General features: G+C 41.7%; 2 protein-coding genes across 2 annotated transcripts in view; both read left to right on the forward strand.

Annotated features, from left to right (window-relative positions):
- The window catches only part of sipa1l1 (signal-induced proliferation-associated 1 like 1), a 79357-nt gene extending 73652 nt beyond the window's left edge, over positions 1 to 5705 (forward strand). The window contains 4 exon segments of the mRNA XM_046836261.1: positions 593 to 766; positions 1717 to 1828; positions 2199 to 2277; positions 2482 to 5705. Of these exon segments, the coding sequence (XP_046692217.1) occupies positions 593 to 766; positions 1717 to 1828; positions 2199 to 2277; positions 2482 to 2625 (509 nt within the window). The 3' untranslated portion in view covers positions 2626 to 5705.
- A 14681-nt stretch (positions 5706 to 20386) lies between these two features.
- rgs6 (regulator of G protein signaling 6) overlaps positions 20387 to 20663 on the forward strand; it is a 94088-nt gene continuing 93811 nt past the window's right edge. Inside the window, exon 1 of the mRNA XM_046836241.1 lies at positions 20387 to 20663. This exon is cut by the window's right edge and continues 123 nt beyond it. The gene's annotated coding sequence lies outside the window, so the exon portion shown is untranslated.

A 20663-nucleotide genomic window follows, 5' to 3' on the forward strand; every position in this document is an offset into this window, starting at 1 on the left:
TATTAAACCATAATGATGTCACACCATGATGTTATGTGTGTAGGATTGTCGCTATGGTTACATTATGAAGGAGCGAGGATTTGTGTTCTCTCTCTCTCTCTCTCTCTCTCTCTCTCTCTCTCTCTCCCTCTCCATTTTGCTTTTCATTGAAACCTTTTCACACACAGAAGCCTATAAATAATTACATTTCTTTCCATACATGTGGATGGGCTTTTTTTCTTTACTGTTTATTCATGTTTTCAAAATATTTTATAATTGTTTTAGTATTCAGCAGCATTTATTTACATCATTGCTGCGTATCATGTAGGTATTCTATCCATCCATCTATCCATCCATCCATCCATCCTCTTAAACATGTCCTTGTACTAGTAAATAGCTTCACCTCTAAGATCAGACTCACGTTTGTTCTTGACCTGTAGTTTGACACGTGACGTTCGGTGTTTAAGCCCACGTAGACGTAACGCTCAGAATCGCAGAGGCGATCAGGACGAGTCCGGCGGCAGGACACAGTCCTCGTGTGTTATCAGTGTAATAGTCGGACTCGGTCAGCTGACACGCACCGTGTGATGTTTTCTCATTGGCCGTGGGTCAGGTGACCTCTCCGCGTCTGACACCTCTCTAGCAGACCTGCACGAGCGCCAGAGGTTACCATCTCCCGAGCTGGGCCTCATGCCCCTACCCGACACGGACACCGACAGCGGCATGGACTGGAGCCACCTGGTGGATGCTGCCAACGCCTTCGAGGGTGAAGGGAGACCCCCACGCAGTGAGCTACCTTTCCTTCTTCTCTTTCTCTCTCTCTCTCTGTCTGTCCGCCTCGTTCACTCGCTGCCCTGCGCTCCGGTCTGCTCGCATGATTACACACAAACCACAAACACAAACTGAATACGACCTCCATATACCACTATACTGCCAACGGTTTGTGGAAACGTGACCAGACGTTTGCTATGTGCTAGTCTCCATTTGGGTGGAGTGAGTGTGGAATGGATGGTGGAGTGATTAATAGATGGCGTATTGATTATATGTGTTGATGGACATATGGATGGATGTAATGATTGTTGATTATATGGATGGACAGACGCAGGTGGAGAGAGAGATAGATGGATGATGGATGCTCGGTGAAGAGAGATATAGTGACTGTTAAATAAATGGCTTATTGAATGTATGGATATAATATATAATAACTTCCACTCTTCTGGGAAGATGTTCCACTAGATTTTTGTGGAGATTTGTGAAGATTCATTCAGCTGGTGAGAAGGTGAGGAGGTCTGGGGTACAGTCAGCGTTCACATTCATCCCAAAGGTGTTCATTAGGGTTTAATAGCAGGAGATCTTCCATTCCAACCCATAGAAAGCAGCTCTTCATGGCTTGGTGTCCTGGTTCTAGTAAAGGGAAAATGTTATGCTCCTTCATTCACAGACATCCTGAACAATTGTGTGCCTTCAAGCTTTCACTAACATTTTGTGGAAGAATCACATCTGGCTGGAAAAGCAGGTGTCCCAATACATTTGGTGCTGCAGTACATCTTCTATAGTTATGTTTTTAAGGGTTGGGGATCTGAAGTTCTGGAGGCCGGAGCGCACGGCTGTGGGTGAAGCAGATAAGGTTCTGAATGCTTTCCTGCTTTCAGAATAAGGACCACTGATCCTCCTGATCTCACCTTCTCTCCCCTCTCTCCTCTCTCTCTCCTCTCATGCTCACACTCCTCATCTCAGTCCAGAGAAGTTTCATGTTCAGCTCTCAGGACATCAGTCACCGTGGTGAGAGTGCAGTGAGCTCACAACAGCTGGAGCTGCAGCCTGTACCCCACTCCCGCCTCTCCCCCAGGTAACTCTACCGCCCCTCTACTGCCCCTCTACCTCCCCTCTGCCACCCCTCTGATATATGAGAACTCACGCTTTCTTTTTTTGCTCCTCTTCCATCTCTTGTCCTCTCTTCTCCTTTCTCTCTTTTTCACTTTTTTTCCCTACCCTCTCATTCTCTCTCTTGCTTTCTCCGTCCCTTCTTTCCCTCTGTCCCTCTCTCTCTCTCTCTCTACCCCTTGCAATATCTCCCACTTTTCTTCCCTTCACTCCCTCTCCTTTTTCACTCTCTCTCTTTCTTTCTCTCTCTATCTCTCTCCACTCTTTTTCCCATCTTTTCTCTCTCTCTCTCTCTCTCTCTCTCTCTCTCTCTCTCTCTCTCTCTTCTCCTACAGTGATATACCGGTGGGTTTTGCTGGAAAAGTGTCTCAGCTCGAGAATTTAGTGAAGATGCTTCAGGACGACTTGAAGAAGGTACCTGCACATCACCCTGTAGCTCCTGTATCTCCTGTAACTCACTTTATCCTTCATCCAGAGGGAAATCAGAACAGAAATAATGAATAGAACTGAATTCCTCTATTAATACAACTGTAATGAAATTCACATTTTAACTTTAACTTTTATGGAAGACTTCAAATTCAGCAACATTAGATTTCGTGTGTGTGTGTGTGTGTGTAGGAGCGAGAGGAGAAGTTGAAGCTTCAGGCTCAGATCAAGCGGCTTTGGGAGGACAACCAGAGGCTCCAGGAGGAATCTCAGAACTCTGCAGCCAAACTGAAGAAGTTCACAGAGTGGGTCTTCAACACCATCGACCTTAACTGAGAGCAGCACCGGAGGAGTTGCTCCGTTACCTGCTCCAGCTCCAACATTCAGCTTCATCGCCCAGCTCCACTACCTGGCTCCATCATCTAGATCCAGGTTCATCCCTTAGCTCAATCACTACTCCACCCTGGGACCAAAACTCACTCCAATTCCTGCTCCTGTTCCCCTCACACTTTCCTGAAAGCATCACAGGAACCATCAGTCATTCTCCCACCTTCTCCAGAGAACCAATCCGTACACCTCTGACGTTCCCTTCACAGGTTCCTCAGAGCCGTTCTGCAGGGATTAGCGCTTCAACATGCGCATCATGGCTATACCACCGTTCTTCTCCCCGAGGATGAACCTTCTCAGTTTTTTTCTCCTTCTGCTTTAACAGCCATGTATGTGAGATGTTGCTGGGTCACTGTGCTACTCCCCTCTTTCTAACTAGTGGTGCAAATCCACACGGCAGCAGTACAGTCGAATAAACTCACACACACACACACACACACACACACACACACACACACACACACAGACCCGACCTAAACAGGAAGGAAGGGAAGCCACATGTCTTTCACGATCTCAGACAATCCGATGAAGTTGAAAAAGCAAAAGCAATAGACCGACGTTCTCACCGGACTCTTAACAGCGACGATAGAAATCTCAGCGCGTTGGATTCCGATCTCACGTAAAGCAATTGCAGGTCTGCGGTACGAACGCTGGAAACTTTCCATCTTTTTTTCTTTTGTGGGGGGAAAAATAATTTATTCCGTCTGTATTATAGAAATAAATATCCGTACAGTAGAAGGTCAATGTTTATTTTCCAGACAGATGCTCATTATTTAGGTGTATAATTATTATTATTAATATTATTATGATTATGATTATTTTGTACATTGGATTTCAGCCTGATGCGGTTTTCTCCTGCGTGCTTCGTGGTGCCCTAGCCAGCCGTCGTCGTGTTGCCTTTAGTGCCCTCTGGTGGTAAAAAGTTGAAATTTCAATCTATAGTTCGGTTTAAAAAAACACAAAAAAACAACAAAACGTTTTATTCCTCTTTTTCATTCGTGTTAATGGAATCAGAGACCAAGCTCAAGCTCAGGCTCAGTGTGCGAGTGTGTGTGTGGAGTTGTTCTGACAAAGGAAACAGTACAGGAAATTGCCAGACGACCCGGAGTGCCTGCTCAGAGGAAGGGCTTTTAATCAGCCCATAGTCCATATACGGCCTGTATTCTCATTCCTGCCTCTTAGCACTGGGCTTTCTCGATCTATCTGATATACACTTTTATCCCCCACCCACCCACCCACACACACACACACACACACACACACACACACACACACACACACACATATCAGGCTGTTCCAGCTCAAAATGTTCCCAAACAACTCTCAAAAAAAAACAAAGAGAGAGTAATATTCAGTGGTGGATGGAGATGATTGATTCTGTTCTAAGAATCCCCCAAATCCCCCTGATGAACCAATTAAACGTGTAGATCGGGTTTTTTTTAAAGCCCTAAAGAGCTCAAATTATTCAGGTTTGTACATTTCCAGAGAATCTAAGAGACCGAGTGCCTGAGCGAGTTTACGATAACGAGTCGTGCTTCTCCTATTGATGCTTTCAGGAAGCTTTTTTCCTGGACAGCTCCCTCGTTCTGTGGGGCTTCGACGCCGACCGAAAAGAAGTTCGAATACGATATTTGTGGGGCGATAAAATTATATTCACATCACGTTGTCATTTTGTTTTGTTTTTTTCAATTAAAAAATGATTAGGAATATCTTTGTAGTGGAACTTGCTTCACACAGGGTTGTGGTTTTGAGATTTCTGGGGAAAAAAAAAAAATGCAGCACATTTACATAATTACATAAATTATGTAGATTCCATGTAAATGAAGCCGAATGTAAAAAGTATGGATTTTTATGATGCCTAACTATATAAATGAAGTTCTAGCTGTCTGCCAAAAAGTATTAGGACACCTGGCCACCTGTATGTGCTTCTTCCAAAGTTTGCGGCACACAATTGTACAGGACGTCTCTGGAAAATCTCCCTTTACTCAAACTGAGGAGATCCAAATCCTGTTTGCACATCCCTCTGCACAAAGCCAGCTCCATTAAGTTCTGCTTTCCATGGGTTGGAACAGCTATTATAAGGGCGATTGAGGACGCAATGTGGAAGGTGTCCACAAACCTTTGGCCATGTTAATGCTATTTTCTATCTGATTAATAGGACGTTTGTCATTTAAGTAACTATTACGGCTCTGTAGTTTATGGGGGTCCAAACATTTGGTACGATTTCTTAAGGTGTGACCCACGTGTTTGACATGTTGCATATATTTGCATAAGATCTGGGTGTAATTGCATAGCTCTGCCACTAGGTGGTGGAAGAGTCATGGATTCCTTGTGCTAAGTTTTTGTGGGATTTGGGTGAAGTTCTCATCGTGGATTCATACAAAAAGTTATTGAACTCAACATGAGATTCCAAGGTTTTTTTTCGTGTAAATCTCGAAACCGTAACCATTATTTTGGATTATATTTTATCAAAACAAAAAACAAACCGGTATATGATTTCTGTACATTTCCATTCGAATGCTTTCGGCGGCTTTGAAGCTCCAACCCAATTGTTTACTTTTCACCCTGTTCAATATTCCACTTCAGATTGCTTTCAAATGTGAATGTTACCTTTTTTTTTTTTAGGCAGATTAAAATTTTATTTGCACTGTAATATTTTTTTGTATAGATATTATTGTTATTATTATTGCCATGTTGACACTCGATGGAGCCTCATGATGTGAAACGTCTGTCATCGGCTTTTCCTCGAGTTGGTTATCACACGTGACGGTGAAGAAGACTCTCCTCCGAACCGTCGACGTTTCTTCGGATTTTTAGACGTTTCCAGAAAAAAAAACACAAAAAACAATAAAAAAAAAACACAGAAGTGTTCTATAATGAAGAGGAAGTAACTGTTAATATGATTCTATTCATATGATTTGTGCAGAGGTTTGAAAAGAACCCATTTCCCACTCGTTATCATCATCATCATCATCATCATCACAGTATTAAAACCTTTCTTAATAAATAAATGACAAAAACAGAAAGGATTTGAGGTGATGTAATTATTTCCCCACGGTGGAAGGGGAACTCTTGTGTTTGCCGCCTGCGTGATGATGGTGTGACTGCCGTTGTTTTCTGAGCAATACATTTATTTCTATTCATAGGTAAAATGTTACGCGGCGCCTCCTTGTGTTTTCTTTTCCAATGTGCAGTTCTGCTTTCACACCATCCTCTTCTCCAGAGTGTCTCTTTCTGCTCCTCTAACCTCTCCTCTCCCCTCTTACCCTCCCTTTTCTTATCCCTCCCACCTCTCCCCTCCCACCCTCTCTTCTCTTACCCCTCCCACCTCACCCCTCTTACCCTCTCTTCTCTTACCCTTCCACCTCACCCCTCTTACCCTCCCTTCTCTTAACCCTTCCACCTCTTACCCGTCCCTCCGCTCTGACCCTCCCTCCCACCTCACCCCTCTTACCCTCTCTTCTCTTACCCTTCCACCTCACCCCTCTTACCCTCCCTTCTCTTAACCCTCCCACCTCCCACCCGTCCCTCCGCTCTGACCCTCCCTCCCTTTACCCTCCCTCCCACCTCTTCCCTCTTACCCACCCTTCTCTTACCCTTCCACCTCTCCCTCTTACCCTCCCTCCTCTTACCCACCCTTCTCTTACCCCTCCCACCTCTCCCTCTTACCCTCCCTCCTGCCCTCCCTTCTCTTACCCCTCCCACCTCTTTCCATTATCCACCCCTCTTACCCCCCACCCTTCTTACCCACCCTTCTCTTACCCCTCCCACCTCTCCCCTCTAACCCACCTCTATTATCCACCCTTCTCTTACTCCTCCCCACACTTATCATCTTCTCTCTTTCCCCCCACCTTTTTCTCCCTACTCTCCCCCTACTTTTCTTCCTGTTTCCTTCCCCTCTTTCCCTCTTCCTCCCTCTTTCCCTCCTCTTCCTTGGTGTGTGTTACTTTTCCATCAGCAGACGGATAATTGGTGTCGCAGTGAGTAATCAGCTGGAGGCGCTGATGGCCGAGCATCACTCCTGGTCTCCTGCTGATCCTCTTCTGAGTCAGGCAGTAACCTTCTGAACATCAGAAGACATTAACACACCTCCAGAACCCAACACCACACTCCTATTCAACACACAACATACCATTTAATAGTTTGTCAGGTTTAGTTAGTATAGAGCCCATGCAGGACGGATTAGCATGAATAAGATTGATGGTTAGTGTAGAGCCCATGCAGGACGGATTAGCATGAATAAGATTGGTGGTTAGTGTAGAGCCCATGCAGGACGGATTAGCATGAATAAGATTGGTGGTTAGTGTAGAGCCCATGCAGGACGGATTAGCATGAATAAGATTGGTGGTTAGCTTCATATGAATCCAACATGGATAAAAAGTTTCATCTCTGCAGCAAACTGTCATAATCCACATGATCATTCTTACAGTATTGAAATATTTTTAGATTTGAAATGGGTACAAATTTTGTTTTGAAGCTCATCTCAACTTGATCCAACTCAACTCTATTTTTTCCCCCAATGTGACACCAGAAGAACTTGTGTAAGACGTAGAACAGGAAACTAGAAGGAGGTGGAAGATTAATGATTTCGGATCCTGAATCAATATGGCAACCATTCCATACTTCAACACCATGTGGTTCCGTCTGGACTGCGGCTCTTTGGAACCCGACTTCACTGTACAACAAGACGATGAGGTGAAGCGACGAATACATCAGAGCTCTGTCATTATTCAGAGAGCAAACAGTGGCCTGGAGTGATATCTATCATGGAACAACCTGCCCAGTCACCGCACCCAAATCCTACTGACCTGCTCTGGGACGAACAAGAAAACTCCAACTGGTGAAGAACACGTTACGCAAATTAATTTTAACAACAAAATTTTTTTTTTACACGTGATTTATACATTGCACATTTCTGTTTAACCATTTTTAATAAAAACATAAATATAAGAGGCAAAATTAAAACCTACGCAACGCATCTTTTCTTTACTCGGAGATATGTATGTATATATATATATATATATATATATATATATATATATATATGTTTATTTATTTATATATAAAAACCCAGTAAAAAACCTTTTAATAATCACTAAATGTGTTTTACTGATGCGCAGAGACTCAAAATCCGCCATGATGCACGTTCGGCAATTAAAACCGTCCGTGTGGAAACCTAGTAAAACTTCTGTTTGGTGTCCTGATGATTTGTGTAAAAAAGCACTGTAATTACTTTAAAATATTTACAAGATTATATTATGTTCATGCTGTGGTGAGATTGGTTTCACTAATAACAAACACACTTTTGCATAAAACAACTATTTCTCCATGTGCCTGTTGATTAGAGTATTAAAAACTTGAGAAGTATTCATTTGAGGTACATTTAGAACAGATAAAAATGTGATCATCATCAGTTAACTCACCATTAATCATGCGATTAATCACGATTAAATATTTTAATTGACAGCCCTTATATATATATATACGTACATATGCACACACTGATCAGGCATAACATTATGACATTATAACATTATGAGTGGTGAAGTGAGTAACACTGATGATCTTCATCATGGAACCTGTTAGTCGGTGGATTTATTTATTAGGCAGCAGGTGAACATTCTGTCTTTAAAGTTGATGTTTAAAAGCAGGAAAAATGGGCGAATGTGAGGATTTGAGCGAGACAGGGTCGCGGGGGAGCGAGACAGGGTCGCGGCTCGCGGGGGAGCGAGACAGGGTCGCGGCTCGCGGGGGAGCGAGACAGGGTCGTGGGGGAGCGAGACAGGGTCACGGGGGAGCGAGACAGGGTCATGGCGTCCGAGGTTAATTGATGCACGTGAGGAGTGAAGGCTGGTCCGTGTGGTCCGATCCAACAGACGAGCTTCTGTAGCTCAAACTGCTGAAGAAGTTCATGACTGTTTTGATAGTTTTGGGCTGTTATTGTCTTTGAGATAGAAAAGTGAGACAGGCTGGTGAAGGAATATGATGTAAGCGAGAACAGAAACTTGCTATTGGTTCATAATAAAACATTTTATACTAAAGAACTAAAAACATGTTACTATAACACAAAAACCCATGTTTTGGCAATAAAGGGAATGAAACACTTCAGGACTTGTTGGTTTGGGAATGTTATTTAATATAAACTGGCGATTTTTGCAACTATTCCACAAAACCAATCAAAAACTGGAATAAACGTGGAATAAAACAACTATATGTGAGATTTAATTAGCAGTTAAAGATGCATAACTGGTGTGTATGAAGAATGAACACTCTTTTCTGAGATAATGATGATGTTGATGCTCTATGGATTACAATCCAAGTTATTCACTATTAAACAAGTCTTCAGATGATTTTAAACATTTGAATGACTTTGTCCCATGTCGTAAACTGCCAGCGTGATTTCAGCACTTTACTATAAGTCAGATGGGAGGAACCTGATCATGGTCTATTTGCGATCAGGGTTTTTATTAATTTCTAAATCAGTATGCAATCCGGCTGCGTCTCGTCCACACATCTGCCTTTCAGGCATGTAGCAGGTTCTTAGGATCTCCATTTCCTGTTTTTTTCCCCACGCTGTGAATTATTAATCTAGCCTGGAGTTTAAGGGCTGATAGAGCCTTTTGTGTGTGTGTGTGTGTGTGTGTGTGTGTGTGTGTGTGTGTGTGTGAGAGTAAATGGAAAAGGAGTGTTTAAATTACACCATGTGGACACCTGATCATGGTAAACATCCATTTAGTGCCCATTTCCTGTTATAATGAGCTCCACTCTTCTGGGAAGATGTCCCACTAGATTTGCGTGAAGATTCCTTCAGCCACAAGGTTGTTAATAAAGTAAAGCACTGATGAAGGTGAGGTGAGCAGGAGATCTTCCACATTGTCCAACCCATGGAAAGCAGATCTTCATGAAGCTGGCTTTGTTCATAGGAGCATTGTCATGCTGGAACAGGTTTTGGTCTCCTGGTTTAGGTAAAGGGAACATTTCATGCTCCTGCATCCAAAGAGTTCCTGAACAATCGTGTTTACAACTTTGTGGAAGCTGTTTGAGAAAAAAAATCAGATATGGTTGTCTCATGGTCGTCCCAATACTTTTGTCCATATAAGACACGTACAGTTATAAACCAACCCAAGTTTGCGTCATCTGCAGTTTAATTATTTAGACGAACATCATTAAAAAGAAAACACAGGCTCACTTTTATTGAAGACATGAAATGTTAAAGAGGCAGAAACACTCCTGTTCAGGATGTTTTAGAAAGCACCATTTAGAAAGAGGACAAAAAAGAAAGTTGATGGACATACAGTAACATAAAATGGGAAACTATACAAAAAAATCTGTAAAATTCCTTAAAAAAACAACTGGGTCCTGTTCAAGAAGAATTAAAAATTTCAAGCATTATTTCTAGACTCATGCAAACTCACATACTGTATGATCAACACATTATTACATTAGTTTATTACATGAGACACATATGTATTTTAGTCTAGTGTTGTATAGTATAGTAAAATTCATATTATGCTGTATTTTAGAATGCTGTAGTAAAGTGTAATCAGTGACAGGAAGTGTAATTCCTCATCAGGCCTTCAGTGGTGTCCTACGTGAATCAATCCAACTCTTTCTACAAATATTATGATGCCGATAATACATCAGTATTATAAAGAGGTGCAGTAGCAGCACCCTCGGGGGATGTCCTAAACGCGGCAACACCCTTGTCACTGCCCGGTGGCGGTGCAACGCCCTCATCGCCCTCACCGGGGATCGGGAACGGGGCTTCTCCCCCCCCAGAAAATAACCCTGATGGAGCAACACCCCCAGTGGAACTCAAGAACTGAGCAGCACCCCCAGCGAGGAACAACGGCTAAATAAAACTGGATCCCGGGCTCCTGGTGAAAATCTATTTTAGTTCACTTCCATGAAGTGCCTGGTGAACCGGGAGTAAGCGTTGATGCGCTCGCCAATGACAAAGCATTCCTGGTTAGCATTCCCGGGTTAGTCGCGAGATGAGAAACACCACCTTGGAACGTTCGGTGGGGAACTGGGTAGGCTGCATTTCGACATGAAGATTGACGCGTCGCAGGAAGCCGCTGCACTCGGCCACTTTGCTTCGCTTAGCCGGACGTGCCATTGGACTATAGGAGGTGAGCGGTACAGCTGCGCTAGTGTGAGCTTGGGCTCACCCGGATGTCTCCCGGAGAGCAGTGACGAGTACCTCGAATGTTTTCTCCTTGCATTGTTAAAACAATCGTCCTCTGAGCCGTTCAAGCGTACTTTCACACAACTCCTCATTCGGGCGTACTTTAACACAACTCTTCATTCGGGCGTACTTTAACACAACTCTAAATTCGGGCGTACTTTAACACAACTCTTCATTCGGGCACTTTAACACAACTCTTCATTCGCATTTTAACACAACTCTAAATTGGGCGTACTTTAACACAACTCTTCATTCGCGTACTTTAACACAACTCTTCATTGGTACTTTAACACAACTCTTCATTCGGGCGTGCTTTAACACAACTCTTCATTCGGGCGTACTTTAACACAACTCTCCATTCCGGCGTACTTGAACACAACTATTCATTCGGGCATACTTTAACACAACTCTTCATTCGGGCGTACTTTAACACAACTCTTCATTCGGGCGTACTTTAACACAACTCTTCATTCGGGCGTACTTTAACACAACTCTTCATTCGGGCGTACTTTAACACAACTCTTCATTCGGGCGTACTTTAACACAACTCTTCATTCGGGCGTACTTTAACACAACTCTAAATTCGGGCGTACTTTAACACAACTCTTTATTCGGGCGTACTTTAACACAACTCTTCATTCGGGCGCATTTAACACAACTATTCATTCGGGCGATTTTCACACAACTCTTCATTCGGGCGATTTTCACACAACTCTTCATTTGGGCGTACTTTAACACAACTATTCATTTGGGCGTACTTTAACACAACTCTTTATTCGGGTGTACTTTCACACAACTCTTCATTCGGGCGTACTTTCACACAACTCTTCATTTGGGCGTACTTTAACACAACTCTCCATTTGGGCGCTTTCACACAACTCTTCATTGGGCGATTTTAACACAACTATTCATTTGGGCGTACTTTAACACAACTCTTCATTCGGGCGTACTTTAACACAACTATTCATTCGGGCGTACTTTAACACAACTCTTCATTCGGGCTTTAACACAACTCCATTTGGGCGTACTTTCACAACTCTTCATTTGGGCGTACTTTAACACAACTCTTCATTTGGGCGTACTTTCACACAACTCTTCATTCGGGCGTACTTTAACACAACTCTCCATTTGGGCGTACTTTCACACAACTCTTCATTCGGGCGTACTTTAACACAACTCTAAATTCGGGCGTACTTTAACACAACTCTTTATTCGGGCGTACTTTAACACAACTCTTCATTCGGGCGTACTTAAACACAACTATTCATTCGGGCGTACTTTCTCACAACTATTCATTTGGGCGTACTTTCTCACAACTATTCATTTGGGCGTACTTTAACACAACTCTTTATTCGGGTGTACTTTCACACAACTCTTCATTCGGGCGTACTTTCACACAACTCTTCATTCGGGCGTACTTTAACACAACTATTCATTCGGGCGTACTTTAACACAACTCTTAATTCGGGTGTACTTTCACACAACTCTTCATTCGGGCGTACTTTCACACAACTCTCCATTTGGGCGTACTTTAACACAACTCTCCATTTGGGCGTACTTTCACACAACTCTTCATTTGGGCGTACTTTAACACAACTCTTCATTTGGGCGTACTTTCACACAACTCTTCATTTGGGCGTACTTTAACACAACTCTTCATTCGGGCGCATTTTAACACAACTCTTCATTCGGTGCTTTAACACAACTCTTCATTCGTGCTTTAACACAACTCTTCATTCGGTACTTTAACACAACTCTCCATTTGGTACTTTCACACAACTCTTCATTTGGGCGTACTTTAACACAACTCTCCATTTGGGCGTATTTTAACACAACTCTTCATTTGGGCGTGCTTTAACACAACTCTTCATTTGGTACTTTAACACAACTCTCCATTTGGGCGTATTTTAACACAACTCTTCATTCGGTACTTTAACACAACTCTTCATTCGGTACTTTAACACAACTCTTCATTTGGGCGTATTTTAACACAACTCTTTATTCGGTGTACTTTCACACAACTCTTCATTCGTACTTTAACACAACTCTTCATTTGGGCATTTTAACACAACTCTCCATTCGGGCGTACTTTCACACAACTCTTCATTCGGTGCATTTTAACACAACTATTCATTCGGGCGACTTTAACACAACTCTTAATTGGTGTACTTTCACACAACTCTTCATTCGGTACTTTCACACAACTCTCCATTTGGGCGTTTTAACACAACTCTCCATTTGGGCGTACTTTCACACAACTCTTCATTTGTACTTTAACACAACTCTTCATTCGGTGCATTTTAACACAACTCTTCATTCGGGCGTACTTTAACACAACTCTTCATTCGGGCGTACTTTAACACAACTCTTCATTTGGGCGTACTTTAACACAACTCTTCATTTGGACGTACTTTAACACAACTCTTCATTCGGGCGTACTTTAACACAACTCTTCATTTGGGCGTACCTTCACACAACTCTTCATTTGCGTACTTTAACACAACTCTTCATTTGGGCGTACTTTAACACAACTCTCCATTTGGGCGTACTTTAACACAACTCTTCATTCGGGCGTACTTTAACACAACTATTCATTTGGGCGTACTTTAACACAACTCTTCATTCGGGCGTACTTTAACACAACTATTCATTCGGGCGTACTTTAACACAACTCTTCATTCGGGCGTACTTTAACACAACTCTCCATTTGGGCGTACTTTCACACAACTCTTCATTTGGGCGTACTTTAACACAACTCTTCATTTGGGCGTACTTTCACACAACTCTTCATTCGGGCGTACTTTAACACAACTCTCCATTTGGGCGTACTTTAACACAACTCTTCATTCGGGCGTACTTTAACACAACTCTAAATTCGGGCGTACTTTAACACAACTCTTTATTCGGGCGTACTTTAACACAACTCTTCATTCGGGCGTACTTAAACACAACTATTCATTCGGGCGTACTTTCTCACAACTATTCATTCGGGCGTACTTTCTCACAACTATTCATTTGGGCGTACTTTCTCACAACTATTCATTTGGGCGTACTTTAACACAACTCTTTATTCGGGTGTACTTTCACACAACTCTTCATTCGGGCGTACTTTCACAACTCTTCATTTGGGCGTGCTTTAACACAACTCTCCATTTGGGCGTACTTTCACACAACTCTTCATTTGGGCGTACTTTAACACAACTATTCATTCGGGCGTACTTTAACACAACTCTTCATTTGGGCGTACTTTAACACAACTCTCCATTTGGGCGTACTTTCACACAACTCTTCATTGGTACTTTAACACAACTCTTCATTTGGGCGTGCTTTCACACAACTCTTCATTTGGGCGTACTTTAACACAACTATTCATTTGGCGTACTTTAACACAACTCTTCATTTGGGCGTACTTTCACACAACTCTTCATTCGGGCGTACTTTAACACAACTATTCATTTGGCGTACTTTAACACAACTCTTCATTCGTGCTTTAACACAACTCTTCATTCGGGCGCATTTTAACACAACTCTTCATTCTTTAACACAACTCTTCATTCGGGCGTGCTTTAACACAACTCTTCATTTGGGCGATTTTCACACAACTCTTCATTCTTTAACACAACTCTTCATTTGGGCGTGCTTTCACACAACTCTTCATTCGGGCGTACTTTAACACAACTCTCCATTTGGGCGTACTTTCACACAACCCTTCATTCGGGCGTACTTTAACACAACTCTTCATTTGGACGTACTTTCACACAACTCTTCATTTGGGCGTACTTTAACACAACTATTCATTCGGGCGTACTTTAACACAACTCTTCATTCTTTAACACAACTCTTCATTTGGGCGATTTTCACACAACTCTTCATTCGGTACTTTAACACAACTATTCATTCGGGCGTGCTTTAACACAACTCTTCATTTGGGCGATTTTAACACAACTCTTCATTCTTTAACACAACTCTTCATTTGGGCGTGCTTTAACACAACTCTTCATTCAGGCGTACTTTCACACAACTCTCCATTTGGGCATACTTTAACACAACTCTTCATTTGGGCGTACTTTCACACAACTCTTCATTTGGGCGTACTTTCACACAACTCTTCATTCAGGCGTACTTTCACAACTCTTCATTGGGCGTACTTTACACAACTCTTCATTTGGGCGTACTTTAACACAACTCTTCATTTGGACGTACTTTAACACAACTCTTCATTCGGGCGTACTTTAACACAACTCTTCATTCGGGCGTACTTTAACACAACTCTTCATTTGGGCGTACTTTAACACAACTCTTCATTTGGGCGTACTTTCACACAACTCTTCATTTGGGCGTACTTTAACACAACTCTTCATTTGGGCATACTTTAACACAACTCTTCATTTAGACGTATATTAACACAACTCTTCATTCGGTACTTTAACACAACTCTTCATTGGTACTTTAACACAACTCTTCATTTGGGCGTACTTTCACACAACTCTTCATTTGGACGTACTTTAACACAACTCTTCATTCGGGCGTACTTTAACACAACTCTTCATTCGGGCGTACTTTCACACAACTCTTCATTTGGACGTACTTTAACACAACTCTTTATTCGGGCGTACTTTAACACAACTCTTCATTTGGGCATACTTTAACACAACTCTTCATTTGGGCGTACTTTCACACAACTCTTCATTTGGGCGTACTTTAACACAACTCTTCATTTGGGCATGCTTTAAAACAACTCTTCATTTGGGCATACTTTAACACAACTCTTCATTTGGGCGTACTTTAACACAACTCTTCATTTGGGCGTACTTTAACACAACTCTTCATTTGGGCGTACTGTCACACAACTCTTCATTTGGGCGTACTTTCACACAACTCTTCATTTGGGCGTACTTTAACACAACTCTTCATTTGGGCGTACTTTCACACAACTCTTCATTTGGGCGTACTTTAACACAACTCTTCATTTGGGCGTACTTTAACACAACTCTTCATTTGGGCATACTTTCACACAACTCTTCATGTTTAAACAACACCAGACCCTAGAGTCAGTTATACCACACGCTAAAGTGCACGCTCACCTAAATCTGAATCTGTCTTTGTGACTGCATGGGTTAAAGGTAAAATAACCAGAGTGTTTTGCATCATGTGACACATTTTCAGCGAGACCGAGTCGAATTTAGCAACACGGCTCACAACCCGGAAAAGCAGCTTGTGTTGTAATGGATCCACTTGCAACGATGAGGCAATAACAACACGGTTTGGGGACACGAGATTCTCTGCCATTGCAGTTCAATGCTTCACTATGCAGGGATTCAGCAAAGGGTTTGTGTTTTTGTGGGTTTTTTGCTCGAGTGTTAATTTTTAAAGGGAAAAGAATGTCAAGAAAAAAAAAGAAATATACATAATCTGTGAAATGTATAAAAGTTTGAACACCTGAGCGTTAGATTGCTACATGCTTCTTTTTTGAACATTCCATATTTAGTCCCTAATTGCTCTTATAATTAGCTTCACTCTTCTAGGAAGATGTTTCATTAGTTTTTATGGAGATTCATTTAGCCACAAGAGTTTTAGTAAAGACAGGTACTGATGGAGGTGAGAAGGTGAGGAGGCCTGGGGTGCAGTCAGCGTTCACATTCATAACAACGGTGTTCCATAGAGTTTATTGCAGAAGATTTACTCCAACTCATGTGAAGCATATCTTTATGGAGCTTGCTTTGTGCACAGAGGTCATGTGTCATGCTAGAAGAGAAAGAAAAATCTCATTTAACGCAACTGCATCCAGAGACGTCCTATATAATTGTGTCTCTCCAACTTTGTAGTGACAGTTTGTTGAAGAATCACACACAGCTGGAAAAGGCAGGTGTCCCAATACCTTTTGACCATACAGTGATATAGAGTGGGATTTTTATCATAGAAGGTCAAAAAGACAATTATTCCTTTGAACCAGTCACCAATTTAATGATTATAATTTTCCAAAACAAAATGAAAGAACACCACATTTTTTTTGTTTTTTGTTAATCTGCCCATGAATTCATCAAATAAGTCTCAGTTCCTTTTATTGCTTATGTTATAGCAGCTATAAACACACATTCCCTCACCATCCTCTCATTATTCTCTCTTTATTCGACAGATAATAGAGAACTGTATGTTACAGCAAAATACAAGTCAGTGAGACCCGTACAATTTGGAACGATTGCACATGAGCATTTTTTTTGGGTGAATCAGCTGTTTTTATAGAAACTATACCACCACTTTCACGAACTCAGCAGCAGAGTGGAATAACAATTAAACATCAGGATTATTTAATTAAAATTGAATGATTGACTTGATTGGATGAATAATTAAATTATTAATTTTCTGATTGGTTGTTGGATGATTACTTGGATGGTTGATTGATTGGATGATTGTTTGCTGGATGATTGGTTGATTAATTGATTGATTAATTGAGTGTATAAATTACTGAGTGGATGAATTATTGATTGATTGATTGATTGATTGATTGATTGGTTGGTTGGTTGGTTGGTTGATGGGTTGATTGTGTTTTAAAAACGAGTCCCTTCCCTGGAGAAAGAGAACAAAATCCCTGACCTGTGTTTAAGTTGCGCAACATGAAATACGTAATTTCAGAGTAGATCCTGTCTTTGTTTATCAGTTCTTATCTCCACACACACACACACATTCAGCTCCGGTGTGCTAATCTGTTATGATGGGTTTTTTTTTTTTTAGTTTGCATTGGTGAGTCATGTCGCTGAGGCCTCGGCTTGACCGCGAGCGCTGCAGGTGCTCCGTTTACGCCATTCGCTTACGCCTTGCGTCATTTCCTGTCATCTGAACTTGAAGAGGAAAGAAAACAGGCCTTTTTAACTCTGTGAGCACTATGGTGATGGTGGTGGTGGTGGTATCGGTGGTGTGCAGGATGATCTGGAGCTTTGTGGAGTCAGTGAAGAGTATAATGAGGAAAAACAGGTGGAAAAGCATCGTAAGTGTGGTGGAGGTCCTGCATGCATTTTGTTAATGTGTTCACTGCTCCTTTTCACAGATTTTATTCCTTTGAAGCCTGATGGAACAAGATGAGGCTGTAAAATCTCTTATCATTTGAATTTTTCTAGTTTGTGAGAACTTTTTCTTTCTCTGAATCCTCACATTTATATCATAATCCATTCATACCATAATCCATTCATAACAAAATCCATGCATGCCATAATTATTCATACCATAATCCATTAAAACCATAGTCTATAGCCCATAATCCAAATATAAAGGAGGTCTAACATCTAACAGTCCTATGTGCAACCTGGTCTTCACTGAACACCTTAATTCATTCATTTTGGACTCTGGATTCTGATTGTTCAGAAGCTGACAACTTCTCATAACATTTGCTCCTACTCATACAATATTGTTTCTATAGTAAGTCTGAATAAGAGGGGTTTGTTTTTAGTATGAAACAAAATGCTTATGGAAGGATTCTCCAGTTTCAGCACGAATGTGATGGCATACAGATAATTTTTTTATCCCTTAAGGCCCTTTTTTCTTCATGGTTTAGTCTGGGGTGCTTCCAAAACACCATTCCTACAGTAGTGAACATAGTACATGATAAAGTCAAAAACATTGGGAGACTCAATTTTACCAATCATATGTGGTTCTCCCTAAAACTGTTAGAGCATGACAATACCCCTGTGCACAAAGCCAGCTCCATGAAGATCTACTTTCCATGGAAGATGTGAAAGATCTCCTGCTATAGAGCTCTTGAACACCTTTGGGATAAATGTGAACGCTGACTGCACCCCAGGCCTTCTCACATCCACACCTACATCAGTACCTGACTTTACTAACACCCTTCTGCCCAAAATGAGCATGAATCTCACAAAATCTATTGAAACATCTTTCCAGAAGAGTGGAGCTTATTATAGAAGCAAATCAAGACTAAATGTGAAATGAAAAGTTAAAAAGAAATAGCAATCTTATGCTCAGGTCTCTTCAATCTTTTGGACAAAAATGGTTTCAAGTGCATTTAAGTAAGAATACTTCAGACAGCCTCCAATCCTGGACCAGTGAGGAAACCAGAGAGGTGCTTCCTATGAGTCATATAGAGCCAGCTTTCTGCCCTCTTCTGCATACATGAGCTCACATACATGAAAAGTTGTTAGTGACACTGTGATTGGCAGGGGGACGGAAAGCACTGACAATGGTTGCTCTATTGTACTTCCTTAAAACGATATCAGTAACATCACCAAGGTTTAGGATCTTTGAAATTTGACCGAGCATGGTAGATGAAAATATTTCTTTTGGATTGGACGTGATGTCACCTGTTAATCAAACTTTGTGGGCGGAATCAGCCCTTATTAATCTTGTGTATATTGTGTGTCACATACTATATATGGTCTGAAATTAATGAGTTAAGGAAAGACATCTGGTCGTCTGGAGCATGAGTCAGTCTGGTGAACATTTCATGAACATTTCAAAAAAGTATTTAATGATGTCTTTTGAATAAAAAAGCTAACCATGGTGTATCATTGTAACGGGCTCTGTATCACTACATCTGTAAATATCTGTAGAAAAAAAACAACTTATGGGCCCTTGTGCAAGGCCCTTAAGCTTCAATTAATTTGCTGTAAAACTGAGATTATTGCAAGCTTTAAAAAGTGATTCTGCCAAATGCTGTAAATGTAATGAACATCTCTGTTTTTTTTTTTATTTCTGAGGAGGTGGTAGCTCAGTGGTAAGGCATTCGACTCTTGATTGGAAGGTCACAAGTTCAAATCCCAGCACCCCTAAGCTGCTACTGCTGGTCCCATGTTCTTTGATGTCTTTAATAGCTTTTGAATCTTTTTTGGACTCTCCTAAAGGGCTAAAGCATGCTAGCATGACTGATAAATAAATGATGTGGTCCAAAAAGTTACTGAGCAACTTTGAGGATGGATTTGAACTGGAATTAATATCAGCAATCTGCTACAATGTTCAGGACCACATGTTTCAGCACTGAACAGCAACCCAACTGTGATGATACTGTAATGAATGGACATTCGGTGTTGTGGTGAGAAGGAGTTTACTTTTGAGGCTGGTTCCTCTCAAGGTTTCTTCCTCATGAAGTCTCAGGGAATTTTTCCCTCACCACCGTCACCACTGGCTCACTCATTAGGGATACATTTACAATTAAAAGGAACTAACTTATAATGAGCAAATATCTATTTATTTGACTTATAGGATAGTGATGCATAAGATGAGCTGATGTGGGACAAAATAACCAGGAAGAAAAGTTAAATTGCTTCAAGGACATCATCTTACCTCTCTCTCTCTCTCTCTCTCCTTACACGTCTCTTCTTTCTCTCTTTTTCTGCTATGTTTACAAATAAATAATCTTTCCGAATTGTTCCCTGGTGAAGGTATTGAGATTTTCCTTCATCCACCAGCTTCTTTACACCTCCTTCTCTAGCTCCGTTTGCTCCCTCCTTCTCTTTCTCTTCCTCCCTCCCTCCCTCCCTCCCTCGCATGCGTCCGACTGCACACACACACACACACACGCCAGGATCTTCCCACTCTACCTGACCGCTCTATACTCGGCACATCGGACACCCACGCTACTGTTCGTTCGTCCGTCCTGAGTGAGAGAAAAAGGAGGAGGAAGACAAGAAGGAGGAGAATAGAAATACATACAGTGTGTGTGTGTGTGTGTGTGTGAGAGAGAGAGAGAGAGAGAGAGAGAGAGAGTGGGAGGGAAGACTGTCGCAGCTGTCCTCATCCTACAGCGAGTGGAACTACGGCTCTCCGTCCGCTCTACTTCTCTCTTCTCCGC

The sequence above is a fragment of the Silurus meridionalis genome, chromosome 23, assembly GCF_014805685.1.
Source record: "Silurus meridionalis isolate SWU-2019-XX chromosome 23, ASM1480568v1, whole genome shotgun sequence".
Taxonomy (NCBI): domain Eukaryota; kingdom Metazoa; phylum Chordata; class Actinopteri; order Siluriformes; family Siluridae; genus Silurus; species Silurus meridionalis.